This window comes from Sabethes cyaneus, chromosome 1 (genome assembly GCF_943734655.1).
Source record: "Sabethes cyaneus chromosome 1, idSabCyanKW18_F2, whole genome shotgun sequence".
NCBI lineage: Eukaryota > Metazoa > Arthropoda > Insecta > Diptera > Culicidae > Sabethes > Sabethes cyaneus.
In genome coordinates, this window is record NC_071353.1 from 24,009,893 (window position 1) to 24,029,867 (window position 19,975).

At 42.3% G+C, this 19,975-nt stretch overlaps 1 protein-coding gene across 1 annotated transcript in view; it reads right to left on the bottom strand.

The window, feature by feature from the left end:
• The window catches only part of LOC128745481 (uncharacterized), a 200,646-nt gene that overhangs the window by 73,033 nt on the left and 107,638 nt on the right, over positions 1-19,975 (bottom strand). Inside the window, exons 3-4 of the mRNA XM_053842555.1 lie at positions 19,129-19,303; positions 17,594-18,978 (exon numbers count right to left, since the gene is read on the bottom strand). Coding sequence (XP_053698530.1) covers positions 17,594-18,978; positions 19,129-19,303 — 1,560 coding nt within the window. The remainder of the gene's footprint in view (positions 1-17,593; positions 18,979-19,128; positions 19,304-19,975) is intronic.

Sequence of the window (19,975 nt, forward strand, 5' to 3'; positions counted from 1 at the left end):
GGCGATTGGGTGGAAGTCAATCAGTCCTCGAATATAAGGGTTGAGAATTAAGGTTCTTCATCATCAACCACGTGCACAGCTTCGATGGAATGGTAACTCCCAGTACACTTGCTCAATAGTTACTCAGTAGCGATTATGCAAAAAGAAATGCAGTGCAGGTTATATAGTAAATACCCGAGCGATATCCCAATAGATCAACGGCCATGCTCGCAGAGTGTCACCCACAAAGTGCTTTCCCAAATCATCTTCCGCCCACTCTTACCTTTCCCTTGAAAAACCGACAACAATGGCCTAAATCATTATGTTGGGGCAGTTTTTCCAAAAAGGATCATAAATAGAGAGTCCATCCGTTCATCGATTTCAAAGCGGCAATTGATATTATTGTCCGTAAAGAGCCACGTAGTGCAAAATTAGGCGGCGAGTACACGGAGTCCAAGGAATGGGAGAGCGCCAGTCCACAATCGAGTAAAATGGAGAAATTTTGTTCATCATGCAAATGCAATATCATCAGACGTTGTTTATTAGGGTGCGGCACTATAGTTTTTCAGTCTACTTCTATTTTGGGCCTACTGTGTATTTGGCATACTTTGAGGGGTACGGTAATAATTAGAAGCTTGCTGCTCAGTAAAAAAAACTTTTTTCTCTTTTATTGTGTTGTCATTGCAAAACTCTTCAAATATTATCAACCAAATAAACCAAAATGTTTCAATATGTTGTTTATTTTCCGAAAAAAGGTACATGTAGTTCGTAAAATATACTTTTGCAGGAGTCTATTTGGTTCGAGTTTATTCCGCGAACCACTTTCATCAGTCAGATTCCATAACTAAGCAAATAGCTTTCTATGATCCTTATTATTTAAGCGAAATTCAGAGAGGTATTTTGTTTTACGTCACTATATAGAGGAAAATAGAGTAAAAGGCTTTTCATTTAAACAAAACTGATGGAAAACCATATTCCTGTAAACCCATTGACCCATTGATACGTTTGCATTCTAAATATTTGACAGATCTATAGATTGTATAGAAAAACTGTTTCGCAACCGGATCGCAAACGCATACGTAAATGTCTGAATTGTGTTTAGATTTTTGGCCGCATGAGTTTTTGCATTTAATTTGCCTGGTCGGATTGTTAGAATATTAAAATCAAAATAACCAGCAATGATTACAGCATTGAAATCTGATATATTTTTGTTTTGACGTTTTTAAAATGTTTCGACAACCAATTGCTCTCTAAAGCTGCTTTTGGATGAAACTTAAACATTATGTATTATATTTAGGTTTATGGAATTATATGAGAACCAGGTGAGCACGATTGTTATTTTAACCAATTCCAGAGTCAACAACATGAACAATTCTATTTTAGCTGCAGTAAAACAGTAAACCGCTTTGAAATGCTCAACCGGAGCAAAGCGCTTTTTGCTTTTTGCACAATTCTCCCTGGGTGGAAAAAATAAAACTTTTAATTAAACATTTTGCCGCTAAGGACCATTTGCGTATGGAGTGGAGTTTTTTTCCTCTACTTTTTATTTATAGCACGAATAACTGGCTACTGCTGGTAGTAGAACTGATTTAGTCATTTTGATTAGTACAACAGGTTAATTCTACAGGAGCTATCTTTAACATTAATGAAAATTTTCCGTTAATTAACACTCTAGTAGCTGATTTCAAAATAGTAATTACGGATTTTTTTGGTATTAAAAGATTCTCTTAATGAAATTGCTATTTTCCCTTGATATTGATTAAATTTATCGATTGGTTTTTCTGAAAGCAATACAACTGCAGCACCTTCCCACATCCGTTTTTGGCACCAGGTCTTACGCCTCTTTCAACGATATTTACGGTTTTAATGACATTCTCGGAAAAAATACAAATAATACGCTACATATGGTACCCTGCCGGCTTCGGAGATGAGGGCAAATTTATTGCCGCCGACCAACATTTGGCTGTCGTATTTTATACAAAGAAGGCATAATTGAATGCGAAGAACCAATGATTAAATTTGGCATTATAAATGTAGCTGTTCAAAATGTTAAAAAAAATTGAACCAACTGTTGCGAAAAATTCAAAAAAAAATCCTTATTTTGCCTAAACCCCCTTAAAATTGTTTTACGATACGAAGCGAATTTCACCAGGAACCGATCAATATATCATAAATACCGGAAAAAAGGGGAACGAACAAATTCGCAGCTGTTGTTGAGCAGTAAAAATAAAAACCTCTGCCAGGGGGGAAAGTCTCACACAAAGAAATATCGGAGCCTATTCAGCCGAAAACCAATGAATAACACAAGCCCATATTAGCAGTAAACAAAGAGCAAAGACCAACTGGACCTGATCGGAAAGCTCCGCAAACTCAGGAGGAGTAGGGCAATATTTTGTGCTCGAACAGAATAGAGAATTCACAACAATGCATATCGAAGCAATAAAAATGGAAAAGTGGGCAACCCAAGAAGGAAAGAAAGGAAAAATACACTGAATGAGGTAATGAAATCGAGTGGGGTTTGGAAACGGGTGCGGATTGTAGGTCGGTGAAAAGTAGTTGAGTTCAGCAGCGTAGGTCAGCTATCCGACGAGCATTCCAGGGCGGACGGGAAGAAATGTATGTGTCGTAGCCGGAAGGACGTCCTCCGTCATGTTGCTGATGCCGGTCGCCACAGAATAGAACTTGCCAGCATACAGCGACATTAGACTAGATATTTTACTGTTATTTCACACCGAAAATATGTTCTTGTTCCGGAGCTCCGTTGGTGGTAACTCCTATGTCCTTTGTTTTAGCGGGTCTACCGCGCGCAAGGTTAGTCAGGATATTTAAAAGCATCACGTTTTTGTGCCATGAAACAAGCCCGAACGGCATACATATACATGCATAGAGACACAGTCGGTGACAGAATTAAATTAAATTCATTCGAAAGATGTATGCTCATTGCGATCCGCGAGCCTGGAGTATAAAGTGCTAATGACTGTTTGAAACATTCATGTGCACCGGGAGCGTCCCATAAACTGATTCTAGGGCCATTATCGCGAAAGCTGAGACAGACTGGGCGAGGGCAATTAGCATTAAAATTGCAACAGATTTCATCGCGAAATGAAAAATGTTAGTTTCTGCCGAGTGAGCTTGCTCTATATTTTGTTGAGAATCTAATTCCATGCTTGCTAAATGCTATACGGAGTATTTGAATCCATTGTATCCGGTAAACAATTTTATAGTACCTCAGAAAGCGGTAATTTGAGCTATGAGGTTTAACAGACAGAACAATTTTGTTTCAACCGTAGGCACTTTGTTTAATTACGAGAGAATTTTGTTTTGATAGAAAAAATTGGCGAAAAACTTTCGTGCTTATCGCCCATAAGAAAGAAAACTAAACAAGTACCATTTCGATGAGAACTGATGGAGGCGCACTGTTATTATTCGTTAGTATTTTTGAGCAACCAGAGCTAAGGCACAAACGGAATGAATAAAATTGCTGCTAAGTTATTGAATTTGGGTTATCACGTTTTCCATAAAAAAATTAAAAAGTCTTCTGAGTTACAGGTCGAACCAGTTGTGTCCCACTTGCATATGACATGTCAACTGACTTCCTATTGTTTTACTATTTCCCTCATTTATTGCAATTTGTCCTTTGCCCCCAAGCTATACATTTATAGCTTTTACCACGCATTCAAAACAGCGATGAAGCCTTTGGAGTACCATCCGTTACAGACCATTAAACTTACACTCTCTAGGTTTGCAGTAGGCAACATGAGGTCGATCGTACCGAAAAACTGCAATTAAAAAGCAGTAAAAGGCTGAATTTAGCCTGCCGGGAACATTCGGCAAACCGTGAATCAAAATTATTGCTTTCCGAGCCATCAGCAAGTGGCACAAACTGGGAGATTAATTTGTATATCGTGCAAAAGTTTTTATCGTTTCTGTGATTAATTAATGGTAATGAGATTTATTTCGGCTTCATCATCATTCGCCAGAGCTTTGTGTTGGTTATGAAAATACTTTATGAATAATATTTTTTTCACTATTCTATAGTAAATTGAATATCCTTTATCACATAATACTAGTCAAGTTCGTAAGCTTACAAATCTTCCCTTGCTAAAGGAGGAAGGCCATAAATTTTGGAAGAAATATTGCGTGCTCCACCTCTGGAACATCAGCCTTTCTGGTGTTCTTTTAAAATTTCCTCAAAGGAGCAATTGCTGCCTTAGATCAGATGGTTGGGCAAGCAATGACAGGGAACGAAAAAAAAACGCAATGCCACTTTGCTCTAAAAACCGCAAGAGATAAGGTTCAATTTCGAATTATTCAGTCGTTGCCGAGGCTCAAAAGGCATCACAAGCCGACTGCTTGTTGGCTGAGCAAACCAGCATCGTTGCCAGCTATGATTGGATGAAATATTGCCACTAAACTCGACTGGATAAGCCCAACAACATCCTAAAACATCTGAAGAATCAATTCAGAATTAGTCGAAATATATGAGTATAAAAAAACAATTATTATTTTTGAATATTAAAAAATTAACAAGTTTCGATGTTCGATGGTATTGCTAAAACGTTGGCAATCCTGATGTTCCCAAACGATGATCAGACGACGCATGAACATATGTAGGCACACTTATCTGCAAACAGCAAGTCTCAGCAAAGTATCATAAACTACCCTGATATATGACCCAATAAGCGAACGGTCCCGTAAGACTTTTCCTTAATTTAAAACTACACCATCCGCCGTTTGGGACCGAAAAAAGGACCGTTTTTCGGCGGCACCGAACATATACCCATAAATACCTAGTTGGAAACATTTTCGACAGGCTGGTGTTTTAAATTGTGCGTAAGAAAATAAAACCTGCAGATTTTCAATAAAATTTAGTCGTTTTATACGGAATAGGAGAAGTGTGAAAAAATGGCATTACATGGATTTTGTAGATTCAGGTAGGTACTTTTAAACTACGCATTCTGATTTTGAAAATATGTGCCAACGGAAGTGTGAGATGTCGTGGAAAACTGTCATATTTTGGAACAAAAACTACTGTAACTTCTTTCAGGAAATAGACAGCAACTACCTAATAGCATCAAAAAATATATAATTTTACGCTCGAAAAGTCATCCTAACACAGTTTCCAAATTGGGTTTCAAATAAAAATGTTAGAGCAAAAAACTGAATTTTTAAGACCCGCCCTGACACAATCTAGAAAGATCGTTATATAGCGATACACAGACGAGATAAAATTTTTGTTTCTTCAGCAAAGTTTCTTATCTAAATTATCTACAACTTTGTATTGCTCTATATCACAAGAATAAAAAGCTAAAATTTTTAAAGCGAGCAAAAGTGGACCACCCTAGTGACTAATTATACCGAAAGACTTTTCTTGTATAGAAAATCTTCCGAATACATGAAATCTGAAGAGTAAATAGTTTCCAAGATATTGATTTTTGTCTTGAATTTTTGCTTTTTCGACCATGGTGCATTCTTGAACGACTTTGCTATAATGACAGCTTGCCAAATCTGGCCAAAGCATCACGGGATGGTGGAAGGATCGAATGAACGGCAAAATTCGTTTTTGGAGACACTCCTTTTGGTACAGTTCCGACGTCATTGTCTTATTTGTTACGAAAATTTTTGTTTTTCTACCACAGCTGCAAATGCCCTATCAAATTATAAATTTTCGTGCAAATTTGGCGGCAAAAACAAATTTAAATTTGCTTGGAACATCCCCCCGAGCCGTTGCCAAGTAAAATTTTTGAACTGGCCCGGTATATTCGTCCATCAGAAGACACCCGTCGAACTTGGTTAGCACCCGGTCGTACAGCCTTCGAGCACGGATTTTGGCCACACTATTCTGTTTTATGGTACGGTTTGGCTGTTTGCTACCTCGGTACGACTTGATTTCTTCCCGGAGTCGAATTCTCCTCACGGTACTATGAGCAGCACCGAATTTTCTGGCCAAATCACGGTCCAACAGATTGGGATTCCTCTTGATGGTCTTCAAAATCTTACCACGCAGTTTCCGGTCGACAGTTCCACTCCAATGACTAGCTTGAGGATTCCGAATTGTCGTCAATGTTTCCTCATACCGTTTGATAACGCGCCATACGGTATTTCTGGACAATTTCAGCTATTTAGCTAACCTAGATGCAGATCACAATGGATTTTCCAAAAATTGTGAACAATTTTTTCCCTTGTTTCGGCTTCTATGTTGTTTGTTTACAAAATACAGTTGTTTTTCGGAATGTCAAAAATACATAGGTGAAGCTAACAAAATTTCCGACACGTGAGCGCCAAGAACTTCAGAATTCGTCCACCAAGAGCGCCACAGTATGAGCAAAAGTTTGTTTCAATTCTAAATGAAGCAAGCTTTAGCGTTTTATGCATCGCCAGGTTTGTGCGGCGGGCGGCATATACCCCTTGGGCGAAGCATCTTATGGAGGGAAAGGTAGGCGCGATTTCCAGCTTGAATGTGTCATTGAATCTCCTTATATCCTAAATATATGAACCCAACAAACGCTTCTAGTTCATCGCTGTCAATATGTTTCTCTGGAACCTCTTCTTACCATATATTTGGGTTTTTACACATTGATGTGTAACTTAGTTTTTCTAACCTCCCTTTTTAGTCTGGCGTAGATTACCTCCGCCGCTCCAAGGTTCCAAATAATGATATCAAAGTTGTCTGCGAAGGCTAGAAGTTGGATACTTTTGCCCAAAATCGCTCCTCTCGTGTCTATGACTTCTCGATAGATCACTCCTTCAATAGTGATGTAAAATATCAACAAGACAGTTCTTGCGGCAACCTTCTGCGTGATTCGAAAGGACTCGTTAGTGGCCCTGAAACACGTATGTAGTCCATTATTCATTTCAGAGAAACTCTGACTAGCCGCGTCAGTGTGTCCGTAAAACCGTTCTCGTGCATTATCTGTCATAGCCGTTCGCGCTCAACTGTTGCGTATGCTGCCTTGAAATTCACGCATATGTGATATGTGGACACGTCTCTAGATTTCTGGAGAATTTGTTGGAATGTGAAAATTTGATTCATAGTAGCACAGACTTCCATAAAGCCCGCCTGGTACTGCCCTTACAAAATCTTTTGATTTTAGGTATACATGACATAACAGGACACTTTGTGATCGAACCAATCGTCCTTTTTGTAGCTGGAACAAGCCGCACTTTCCATCCATTTCTCCGGTAGTTCCGGTAGCTTCACTCAAATCCTTCAAATTATCTAAAAAAGCATAACCTGGGGCTTAAACGACAGACTTCACTGCCGGCTATTAGAGTACAGGACAGTTACGGTTGGTAAATGGTTGGATAATGCGTAAAACAGACCCCATTGTGGTCCCTAGCCTCTTATCCAGCAGCTCCTACTCCTACCTCCACGTGGTACCGGTCGGAATACGAGCAACCTTAGCGGAGATCGGGTAACCAAACCCGGTGGAAACTAAGGTCGTATACTAACAGGTCAGGAGGCACAGTGTTGTCTCGACACTGACAGATAGCAGCCCCATCCCGAGACTCGGTAGCGTAAGCCCTAGTACGGCTTCCTATCTAAACCCAAAAAACTAACAACAAGAATCAAGAAATATCTACGCGGAACATTCGGCATGGACCAAGGCGACGAAATAAGGACATGGAATGGAGACTTGGTACCTGGAACTGCAGTTCGCTTAATTTCGTTGGTGGCGACAGGGTGCTCGATCAGCTAGAACCCCGAAAGTTTGACATCGTGGCACTGCAGGAGATCTGTCGCAAAAGCGAGAAGGTGTGGAGGATCCGTGGCGGCAAAGCCCAATTTTTCCAAAGTGGTGGAGCGACCAACGAGCTGGGAACGGGCTTCGTAGTGTTGGGCAAAATGCAGGATCGCGTAATGGAATGGAAAGCGATCAACGAGAGGATGTGCGTGTTGAGGATAAAAGGCCGTTTCTGCAGCTACACCATCATAAACGTGCATTGTCCACGCGAAGGTAGACCCGACGACGAGAAGGAAGCGTTCTATACGCAGCTGGAGGCAACGTACGATAGCTGCTCACCACGGGACATCAAAGGGGAACCACAATCGCCATAGGGGATATGAACGCCCAAATCGGCAGAGAAGCAATGTATAGACCGGTGATCGGGTCCCATATCCTGCACACCGACACGAACGATAACGGCCAGCGATGCATTAACTTTGCGGCTTCCCGAGGCTTGGTGATCAAAAGCACCTTCTTTCCCCACAAAGATATCCACAAGATCACTTGGAGATCGCCTGACAAACGAACTTCGAACCAAATCGACCATTTTGTCATCGAGGGCCGGTTTTTCTCGAACATCGCCAACGTACGCTCCCTGCGGAGTGCGGATATTGACTCGGACCACTACCTACTAGCAGTACATGTGCGCTCAAAACTATCGACGGTTTATACCTCGCGACAAAGTCGCTCTCCTCGGCTAAACATTCGGCAACTAGACAACCCGCGAACTGCCGAAAACTAGGCGCGCGTGCTGGATGAAGCTCTGCCTTCCTCTGTGGAGCTAGATGCTTCGACCCTTGAAAACGAATGGAGTAGGATACGCTCGGCCGTCAACGAGGCCGCAACCGCGGTGCTAGGAGTAGAAACCTCGAGTGCACGAAATGATTGGTTTGACAGGGAATGCCAAGAAGCGATAGAGAGGAAAAAAAGAGTTTGGGAAAGCTATCTGAGCATATCCACGAGAGAGAATTTGGCAAAGTATCGACGAGCGAGGAATGAGTTAATCAGGATCCTGAGGAGGAAAAAGCGCCAGAAGAAGGACAGAGATCGCGAGGAGTTAGAACAACTATTCCGCGCTAATGACACCCGCAAGTTTTACGAGAAGGTGAGTCCACACACCAAAACCTGACATGTGTAGAGACGAGGGACGGGATCTAATCACAAACGAGCGCGAGGTGGCCGACAGGTGGAAGCAGTTCTTCGATGAGCACCTCAACGGCGATATAGCAGCAGGAGACGAAATGGAAGTTAACCTTGGAGTACCTATAAACGACAACAGCGTACCGGTTCCCGATCTCGAAGAGATCCGGCGAGAAATCGGTCTGCTGAAGAATAATAGAGCCGCCGGTGAGGACCGACTCCCGGCAAAACTCTACAAAATTGTACAAGAACCGCTAGCTACAGCACTTCCCTGGCTGATTTCAAAGATATGGGAAGTAGAGAAGCTACCGGAGGAGTAGATGGAAGGCGTAGTCTGTCCCATCTACAAAAAGGGCGACCGGCTAGATTGCTGTAACTACCGCGGCATTACGTTGGTCAACGCCGCCTACAAGGTGCTCTCCCAGATTTTGTTGCGTCGTCTATCCCCAATAGCAAGAGAATTCGTAGGGCAGTATCAGGCGGGCTTTATGGGGACCCGTGCTACTACGGATCAAATTTTTACTCTCCGACAAATCCTCCAGAAATGTCGCAGTACAACGTGCCCACGCATCATATTTTCGTGGATTTCAGAGCAGCATACGATACCGTTGAACGCGAACAGCTATGGCAGATAAGGCACTAGTACGGTTTTCCGGACAAACTGACGCGGCTGATCAAAGCTACTCTGGAACGAGCGATGTGCTACGTGTGCGTTTCGGGGACACTCTCAAGTCCTTTCGAATCGCGCCGAGGGTTACGGCAAGGGGATGGACTGTCCTGTATGTTAATTAATATCGCTATTGAAGGTGTGACCCGGCGAGCGGGCATTTAAACGAGAAGAATAATCTTTAGCGAGAGTAGCCAACTCCTAGCCTTGGCAGACGGCCTCGACATCATTACTAGAAACCGTAGGACGGCGGAGGCAATCTACGCCAGACTAAAAACGTAGGCTAGGAGGATAGGGTTACAAATTAATGCGTCGAAAACCAAATATATGGTAGGAAGAGGCTCCTGGAAAAGTAACTTTTGCCTCCCATGGACAGTGACTATTGACGGTGATGAACTGGAAGTGGTTGATGATTTCGTATATTTGGGATCTCTGGTCACCACCGACAATAATACGAGTAAGGAGATCCAACGACGCATTCAAGCCGGAAATCGAGCCAACTTTTCCCTCCGCAAGACGTTTTGATCTAGGAGCATACGCCGCTGCACAAAGCTGACGATGTACAAAACGCTAATAAGACCGATAGTCCTCTACGGACTTGAGACAGTAACTTTGCTTACGGAAGACATACGTGCGCTTGCCGTTTTTGAACGAAAGGTGTTGCGGACTATTTTTGGCGGAGTACAAACGGAAAGCGGAGAGTGGCGGAGACGTATGAATCACGAGCTACAGGCACTGCTTGGAGAGATTCTCATCGAACACCTGGCGAAAGTTGAGAGACTTCGCTGGGCCGGCCAGGTCGCCAGGGTGCCGGACGACTGTGTAGTGAAATTCGTTCTCTTCAAGAACCCCACCGGCATCAGGAATAGAGGGGCTCAACGTGCTAGATAGCTCGACCAGGTTGAAGTCGACTTGCATGTGTCTAGACGCGCAACGAATTTGCGAGGAGTGGCCTAGGACCAAGTATAATGGAGAGGAATTCCTAATACGGCAAGAGCCACCCCCGCTCTCCGCTGAATAAGTAAGTACAGTTACGATGTATTTGCGTATTGAATTGAATTGAATGTATTCTTAAATCTATACAAGTAATAATGACAATAAATATAATTCTACAGGTTACGAAAGTTACAAAAGTTACAAAAATTACAAGTCATAAAATAAATAGTATTAGAGTTAACACAATTGTCCTCTGAAGTATAAACTAAGTCTATGTCTAATCATATCCGAACTCATACCAATGGTTATAATATGCTGCAATGCATTGAAGGCATTCATGAAGCGAGAAGTAGGTTCGTGCTGCGAATAATTTCTGGACCTAGAAAGCGGCTCAAAGATCCTGCATTGTCGGAGTGTGACTGCACTATCGTTCAATATTAACCGACTGCTCAGAGGTTGGCTGTTTGTTCATTCTGAGAGGATGTTAAAAAAAATACGATGTCGGGTTTTTTATGTCTCGAATGGACCGTATCAATATCCACCAGAGAACACAGATCGTTATACGGTGGTAGCTGTTCTACGTTTCATCTAAGATTCCTGAGAGCGAATCTTACAAACTTTTTCTGTATCCCTTCGATGCACTGGATGTGCTTTATATACTGAGGACGCCAAATAACGTTTGCAAAATCGAGTTTACTTCTGACAAGGCCTTTGTAGATCGAAAGTACTGCGTAAGGGTCGTCGAGATCACGGCCAAATCTTCTGACAAGTGCATAAAGTCTCAGACTCTCTTTGATCACATTGTCAATGTACCTACTAAAGGAAAGCAAGCGATCGAATGTTATCACCAGGTCACGAACATATTCAACTCGCGGCACCACATTCCCCCGGTATGCATAATAAAAGACAACAGGGTTGGTTTTTCTGGTAAAGGTCATAACTGAACTCTTGTTGGTATTTACTTTTAATCCACGGATTTCGCAGTACCTTCCCACATGACCTAAATCAAGCTGAAATTTCATGCAATCACCAATGGATTTGATGGGAAAAAAGATTTTCACATCATCTGCGTAAATCAGTAGAGTTGCATAGAAGATAGCATCAGGCAATTTGTTCATCAGAAAAGCACGAATAGCAACGGTTCTAAGTGACTGCCTTGCGGTACTCCTGAGAGCACAGTAAACGAGATTTGTAGCCACGCATTTTTACAAATTGTACTCTATATTTGCGGTAAGATTTTACCCAGTTGTACAGCGAGCAACGAATGCCGAAATCTTTAACCGCCTCCAAGATACTATTAATGTCGACAGCGTCAAATGTTTTGCTCCTATCTGTATAAATACAATCCACTTGAAAATTTTTTGAAATGTAATCCGTAACTGAAGAACTGAATTCACAAAGGTTTGTAATGACAGATTTTTTCTTCAGGAATCCGTGTTGCGTAGGAGAGATACGGCTATTCACATTACCGTAAAGGCGACTGTAAACTAACGACTCAAAAAGCTTCGGAATAGCCGATTGAATAGCAACTCCTCGGTAATTTTCCACATGAACTTTAGGCCCTTTTTTATGTATCGGAGTGATGTGCGAGATCGTGTATTTAAACATACCAAATAACTTAGTAGACCATTTGAAAGCAATAAAAAGTCTAATGCAAAGATATTCACCCTTATTCTGCGAGGCAAGTGACGTGACTATTTTGTAGTCACCGCGAATGAAGTGTCAATTGTCACCTAGGTGACTCGGGTGACACGATTGTCACCTAGGTGACATTACCCTATTCGACTCGTCATATTGAGTCACGTGACTCGCAGAACAAGGATGATTGTGAACAATTAGTTTATAAGTTCTTTTTCCAAACAAGTTATTATATTTTGAACCAGCAAGAGATAAATGGTAACTATATTCAGTAAAGTTGTTTGGTTTAATATGTTCTACAACTTTGCTGAAGTCGCTATATTTGTTGGACGCACCAAGAGATCAAAAATTTGTATCGCCCTAATAGTGTAAATAGATGCACCATATTTCTAATTCTCCAAAGATACCATCCTCGAAAAATTACGTGTTTTTAAGCTATAGTAAATCATTGCGTTTTTAAAGTTTGGCCCCAATGTCAGCCCCTAGGATACTAACGATTCCTCATTGAGTCTGCAGGAATTTCTTCCCCCTAAAAAAGGCAGTGGCAGGTGCAGTGTTATTTTTCAGGTCCTGCAATCAATGAGGTTGATTTTGTCAATTACCAAAAACGAGCCTAAATAATAAGAAGAAAAGTCTGCGTAATCAGTCTGCATACAATCAAAATTCCTAATTTTTCAGACATTTTATGTCGACAACATTTCATGTACCCTTTATCTTCTACATATATATTACATATATAAAAATGGATTTCTGTCTGTCTGTCTGTCTGTCGGGATGTTCCTTATAGAATCAAAAACTACTGAACCACTCGGCGTGAAAATTTGCATGTAGAGGTTTTTGGGGCCAGGAAAGGTTTTAGTGATGGTTAGAAACCCCTCCCCCCACTAAGAGAGGGGGCTCCCATACAAATGAAACACAAATTTCTGCATAACTCGAGAACTAATCAAGCAAATAGAACAAAATTTGGCATTATTAGAAGGGGAATTATGACTCCTCTCCCCTTTAAGAGGGGGGGCTTCCATACAAATGAAATACAAATTTCCTCATAATTCGAGAACCAATCAAGCAAATGGAACCATATTTGGCATGTGGGTGTTTTTGGAGGCAACAATTTTTTCTATGATGAATTAGGACCCCTTACCTTTTTAGGAGGGGGGGGGGGGCTCTCATACAAACGAAATACAAATTTCCTCATAACTCTTGAACTAATCAAGCAAATGGAACCAAATTTGACATGTAAGTGGTTTTGGAGGCAAGATTTTTTTCTGTGGTGAATTGAGACCCCTCTCCTCTTTAGAAAGCGAGTTATGGCCCATCTCCCCTTTAAGAGGGTGAGGTTCCATACAAATGAAATGCAAATTTCCACTTATCTCGAGAACTAATCAAGCAAATGGAACCAAATTGGGCATGTGGGAGATATTGGAGTCTTGGATTTAGTTTATGATAGTTAAAGACCTCTCACCCCTGTGGTAGGGGGATATGGACTCTCATACAAATAAAACAGAAATTTTTGCGAAACTCAAAAACTAATCGAACTCGAGAAATTCGAGACTCTTCCATAAAACATTAGTCAATAACAAGACCAAAAAAACTATCTATAGTAACACTAGATCATTCAGGACGAGACGGTCGCGAGTGTTGCTGGTGACCCGTCGTCGGAAGCGCCGCCCACTGGGGGGCTTGCAAAACTCGAGATTGTGACAAAGCTCATCCGAGATTCATGATTTATGTACAACACAGGTTAATTTGTGGCAATACGAAGTATGTCGGGTCAGCTAGTCTATACCTATAAAAAAGGATTTCTGTCTGTCTGTCTGTCCCTATGTTCCTTATAGAATCGAAAACTACTGAACCGATCGGAGTGAAAATTTGCATGTAGGGGTTTTTGGTGCCAGGGAAGGTTCTTATGATGGTTAGAGATCCCTCCCGCCACCAAGAGGGGAGGCTTCCATACAAATCTATAACTATTTCTGTCTGTCTGCCCGAATGTTCCTTATAGAATCGAAAACTACTGAATCGATCGGTGTGAAAATTTGCATATAGGGGTTTTGGGCCAGGGAAGGTTCTTATGATGGTTAGAAACCCCTCCCCCCACTAAGAGGGTTGGGGGGGGGCTCCCATACAAATGAAACACAAATTTCTGCATAACTCGAGAACTAATCAAGCAAATGGAACAAAAGTTAACATGTGGGTGTTTTTGGAGACAAGAATTTTTTCTATGGTGAATTGAAACCTCTCCCTACTGTAAGAGGAGGGGGGGCTCCTATAAAAATGAAATACAAATTTCCTCATAACTCGAAAAGTAATCAAGCAAATGGAACCAAATTTGGCATGTGGGGGGTTTTGGAGCCAGGAATTTTTTTAATGATGTGTAACCGTGCGTTACAGGATCTTCTGTTTTTTTAATTTGTGCATGATGTTTGTTTACTTTCACGTTTCTAGGGTTATTGTTAGTAGGGTTAGTTAAATGTTAAAAATTGTCAAAATAGGTTAGTTAGGTTAGTAAAATTAATAAATAAATAAATAATTAAAATATTGTCAACACACTATACATTAAACACGTAACACAGTGGGTACAAGTGGGTGGTGCAACGACAGCCACCGATAAGTATGACAGAAAAGCTAACGCGTGGGGAAAACTGTTATACGCCGAATGACAAGGTAAAAACTGCGCGAAATATGCGGCCATATGCGGGGAAAAATACCGCGAAAAGGTTTCGTGGTGGCTAAAAGGACCACCATTGCTCAGATAGTATCTGGTTGTCGTGTGCAAAAGACTTAATATATTTTAAGTAAGAACAAGTGCTAGTAGTGAGTGGTGGAATTAAATTTATTCAGGTAACAATTAAACCCTGAAAACGGAATTGTCTGTCCGTAATACAAGTGGATAATTATCATCCATTGTCACCCTCACAGGACCTTTTAATCCACGTTTTTATTCGTACAACCGTTGAGACGGTTCGAGGAAAGGTCAGCACACGATCGGCCTAGCGAGCCCTGGATGCTCGCTACGTCTAACCCGTAAAGGACCAGCGGCAGTCCTCTGGCCTTGGGCCATAATTATTAAGGAGGACATTCCCCTCTCGGCACGGTCATTCCGGTATCGTCCTGGGCCTGTCGATCTCCGTCAAAGAGGGAAGACCAGAACGAGCGGACTAGCACCGGCCAGCGTCGCCTTAAGCCAAGCGGCGTCGTCAAAAGTATCTGCGAAGGCAGCAGCGAGAAGCGCGCAGAGCGTTCCCCAGCCTCCCCCGAACAGTGAGTCAGTAGCAGAAAGCAGCGGAAAACTCGACCAGCAGCAGTAGCGACAGCGGTACGTACCGGTTTTTCACCCATCACCCACACCCACACATACATACACACCCACAATAGAAAAATCAATAAAAAAAATAGTTCAATAGTTCCTTTCTTTCAAATCCTCCAAACCAAATTATCACAATAGCCCAAGCCAAGCAAGGTGAAAGTCGACTGCACGTTTGTTCGCGAAGCCCCTCTGATTACCCAGTAGTAAGCCGATCCTGGGACCATAGTCACAGGGTCTCTTGCTACTGAGCTTTACCGGTACAGACAGTAGAGACACACCAAGGTACCAGTTATAGATGGTTTGAGACCCCTCACCCCTGTGGTAGGGGCATAAGAACTCTCATACAAATAAAACAGAAATTTTTGCGTAACTCAAAAACTAATCGAACTCGAGAAATTTCACTCTTTCATAAAACATTAATCAATAACAAGAGAACCAAAAACTATCAATAGTAACATTAGATGATTCAGCGCGAGACGGCCACAGGCCGCGAGTGTTACCGGCGATCTGCCGTCGGAAGCGCCGGCCACTGCCTGGGGCAGCCCGCCGTAGAGATCACCTCTATCTAGTTCTAGGTTTATTTATTTTCGTAGATCTACTGACCTCTATTACTTTCCTTCAGTTGGGTCACCCCTGTGAAATGGTACTTTCTACAAAAAGATTTTCCGTGAAATGGTACATCCCGCGTAAGGTTTTTCGCGAAACTCTATATTCCGCTTTATGTTCAACCGAGAATTGGTGTTCCCCAAAATGGTATTCGGAAAAATGGTTTGTAATGATGGCGAATATTTAAATGCTATCCGCTTTATTTTATCAGGCCAAGCAATGGGGGAGTTGTTTTCTACTTTACTGTGAGGAAAATTTATATATTAAAAAAACCATGAACTCCCCAGAAACTTGCAAAACTCAAGATTGTGACAAAGGTCATCCGAGATTCACGATTTATGTACAACACAGTTTAATTTGTGGCAATACGAAGTTTGTCGGGTCAGCTAGTATAAAATAAAAAACTACCAGTGGATTTATGAACAGCAAACGATTGTAGCGACAACGTTTACTGTCATACAATTAGTAATCTAGTCGAAATTAGTAATCTTACCGGTTCCTCTACAAAGCATAATTCCAGTGGCGGAAATCCTTTCGGAATGAAGGCAGCCTACACAATACAATCTCATCGGGACTCATCGGGAAGGATGCTAGAATCCATTTCCCCATCTAACTTCATCATAGCAACAATTATTTCCCTTCCTTTTCACACGTCCGGAAAATTAAAAGTTTTGCACTGAGCAGGGAATGGACGAAGAAAAATGTGCTAAATCAGCAATTTACTATCTATTTTAATTATCTAAATTTATATTGAAATCGTCTCGCTGTCTCTACTCGTTGCCTTTCCTTTCCGAGAGGACAGTAAACGAATGAACCCGGCTAGCGAAATCAAAGTTCGTCGAAGCAAATGGAAACATTGTTTTAATTTTACGTCTATCGCGTACTCCTCATCTCGCCCGCTGGATGCCGCACGGGCACGGTCGTTCCATCTGCCGAAGGTTTCTGAGACGTTGGAATGATTGTGTGCCGTCTTTCGAAAAGTGAAGGAAATGACTTCATACCAGCTGGAGCTTACAGCGTTCGGTGGAGTGAACAAAGCAACTCGCACCAGAAGGTATTTAATTAAAACAACATTTAAAAGCGAAACTCATCTGTACAATGGTTTACTACCGAGCTCGGTGTGTTAGCATTTTATTGCAGCTCTCCGCCTGCAAGTCACTGCATGGGTCAAATGTTGAACACTGGAAAATTCAGCGCATTTGAGACCAGTAAAGTTTTGCGGTAATTTTAATAAAACTGCACAATAAAAAAAGAATTAAGCAATTCAACAGTTGGAACCAAGATTGTGTGAGTCAATTAATTTACAAACTAAATGTCCTAAATTTGCTGTGTCTTTTATAGCAGTTACTCGCAAAATGAGATAGACATAATTTATTTTAGACGTAAAATTTCAGATTCCCAAACAAACTTATGAAAAATTCGCAACCGGAAAATCTCTAATCTATTCAGATCTACTCACTTTTATGGCATAGTAAAGCAATCAAATTGAAAATGGAATTCTATCAATAAACCTAACCTCTTATCAGTCGTTTCAGCGAACGTAAAATGCATTCATACTTATCGCACAAATTTACTAAATTCCAGTTGCCTACTTACCCTGCTCAACGAGCTCTTTTTCTGGTCATCTTCCTCGCAGTACTCGATGGTCGCCACAGGTGGCTGCTGCTGCGGTGGTGGAGGCGGCGGCGAAGCCATCAGTGGCGACGGGAGCAGATCCACCGCAGCCCTCAGCGCCGGAAGTGGCGCAGGATCTCTCGTTCTCGCCAATGGCCGTTTCAATGCATTTTTCAACCGGACCACCTCTGCATCCTCGGCGTCACGACGCAGCTGCGCGAAACGTTGACCATCGCCAGCCCGTTGCTGACCTACATCAGCCGGTGCGGCTGCCGATGGCGGTAAATATGTTTGATTTGTTGGAAAATTTTCATAAATATTCTGCCTTGATTTGGCCGTCGTCCCGTGGAGTTGGTGCTGCTGCTTCATTTGTTTGCGTTGACAGTACGGGGAAAACCGATCCGATCGGTTTTGGCTGATATAATTTGGTATGAGCTCGAAACTGCTACTGGTTCTGGTAATATCGAATGGTCGATTTTCACCAACCGGCACTGCTGCAGCTGTGGCAGCCGTCTGGGTGAGTCTACATTTCTCCAGGTCCCATGACCGTTGCAGTCCTGGGCGCGCAGTGCGCTTAATAATGTTGAAACATTTGTTCGTAACTGGGGGCGACAGTTCTCTGTCATTTATTGCCATTGCGGTGGACGGTGAGTGTGGTTTGAGACGGCCCAGCCGCGGTGCGGCTACCGGCTGTGAAGGTTCCCGGATGCTACCACCGTTTCCGCAATCAATGCTAGCGGATGAAAATCTGGCACCCTGGACCGGAGATGACAATTTATCGTTATTTGGCAAGTTTGAATTGGGTGCCTGCCGTGGATAGTCGACATCATTTTCCTCCGCTTGTTTCGCAGAGTTTTCTTCTCGGTTTACTTCGGAGGAATATTTACTAGCAATTAAAACTTTTGTTAGCAGCACTTGCCCTTGGCGTGTAATATCGTTCGCTGTTGTCGAAGGTGTGGGTGGCACGAGCCGTTCCGCAACGCCGGGACTTGACACCGATGGCGGCAGTTGGTCTTTCGCTAGAATTAACCGTCGCTTCCGACGCTCGACGCACGGACTCTCGGGAGCTTTGTTCTTCTTGTGCTGCGGGCTGGTTTTGATATAGTACCAATCGCTTAGATTCTGCTGTTTTTGCTTATCGGCTTCCGCTTGCTCGTCAACGGCACCTTTATCGTCGATAAGATTTTCATAATGCTGATTAACGGCCCGCTTGTCGGCTTCGAAATTATCCGTTATCTTCAGTGTTTCCAGCGCATAGTTTAGATTCTCCAGCGAGTTCTGGCTGGATATTAATTTCGTATGCTTTTCGCCATTGGGATGTTCCATTGCTTGTCGTTGTCGTGAATCATTTTGATAGATGAAAGAACCTGCAATATTGAAGTTGTTCTTAGAAAGCACCTCACACTGTGAATGTAGCGTTAGCATTGTAGCAGCAAGGAAACAATACACGAGGATTATCAAACGGCCTGTCAGTTAGGTCCTAAAAATAGGCTTAGTCTGTCATGGGCAACACTTACCTGGCTGTGCTTTCGAGCCTTTCGGTGACGGAGGACTGGAAAAGCTTCCACTGCTGACACAATCCAGCAAACCATCCAGGCTGATGGCATCGGTGGACACGCTCAAGTTGGCAATCTGTTGCTGTCTGCTCTTGTCACGCTCGTCGCCGGTCGGGACAGGATGCTGGAGCAACCGCTGTCCAATCATTTACGTGTACGAATATTGACAGAAAAAAGAAATGAAAAACGACACCGAAGGAAATTAATACAATCAGCTCTGATACGTAAATTAACAAGATTTAATATTTGCTTTTATTTAATTGGAAAAAGTCAATTAGTAGGTACCATATGCAAACGTAAGCGCTTGATTATGTGTCAGCGAGCAACGGTTCGGAATTAACGAGACATGAATGTGGGTCACTTGCATCCCTCATAGGTAATCCCTTTTCCCCGACAATTGCTGTCGAAAGCTTAATCGTATGCATGGCAGTTAAATATGGTTATTAAGTGTAAAGATTACATCTTTGCAATGATAAAATCTGGGAAGGGTTTATTAATTGTAGATATTTACAGGCTTATCACAATTTTCACAAAGGAGATGTTTTACTTAGAGTCAGGCCGTAAAATGATGGTAAAACAAAACAAAAAATATTGCAATCAACTCTACGAAGTTATGGAAGAACTTCGCGAGGTTGTTATCCAACATTTTGACATGGTCCGCCTCTTTCCGTACAATAGGTTCATTGAAAAACTGCGCCAGCTCGTAGTTCATCCTTCTCCTCCAAATACCGTTCTCACATACCTCGCCAAAGATGGTCCTAAGCACACGACATTCGAAATCGGCCAGTGATTTCAAGACTCCGTCGAG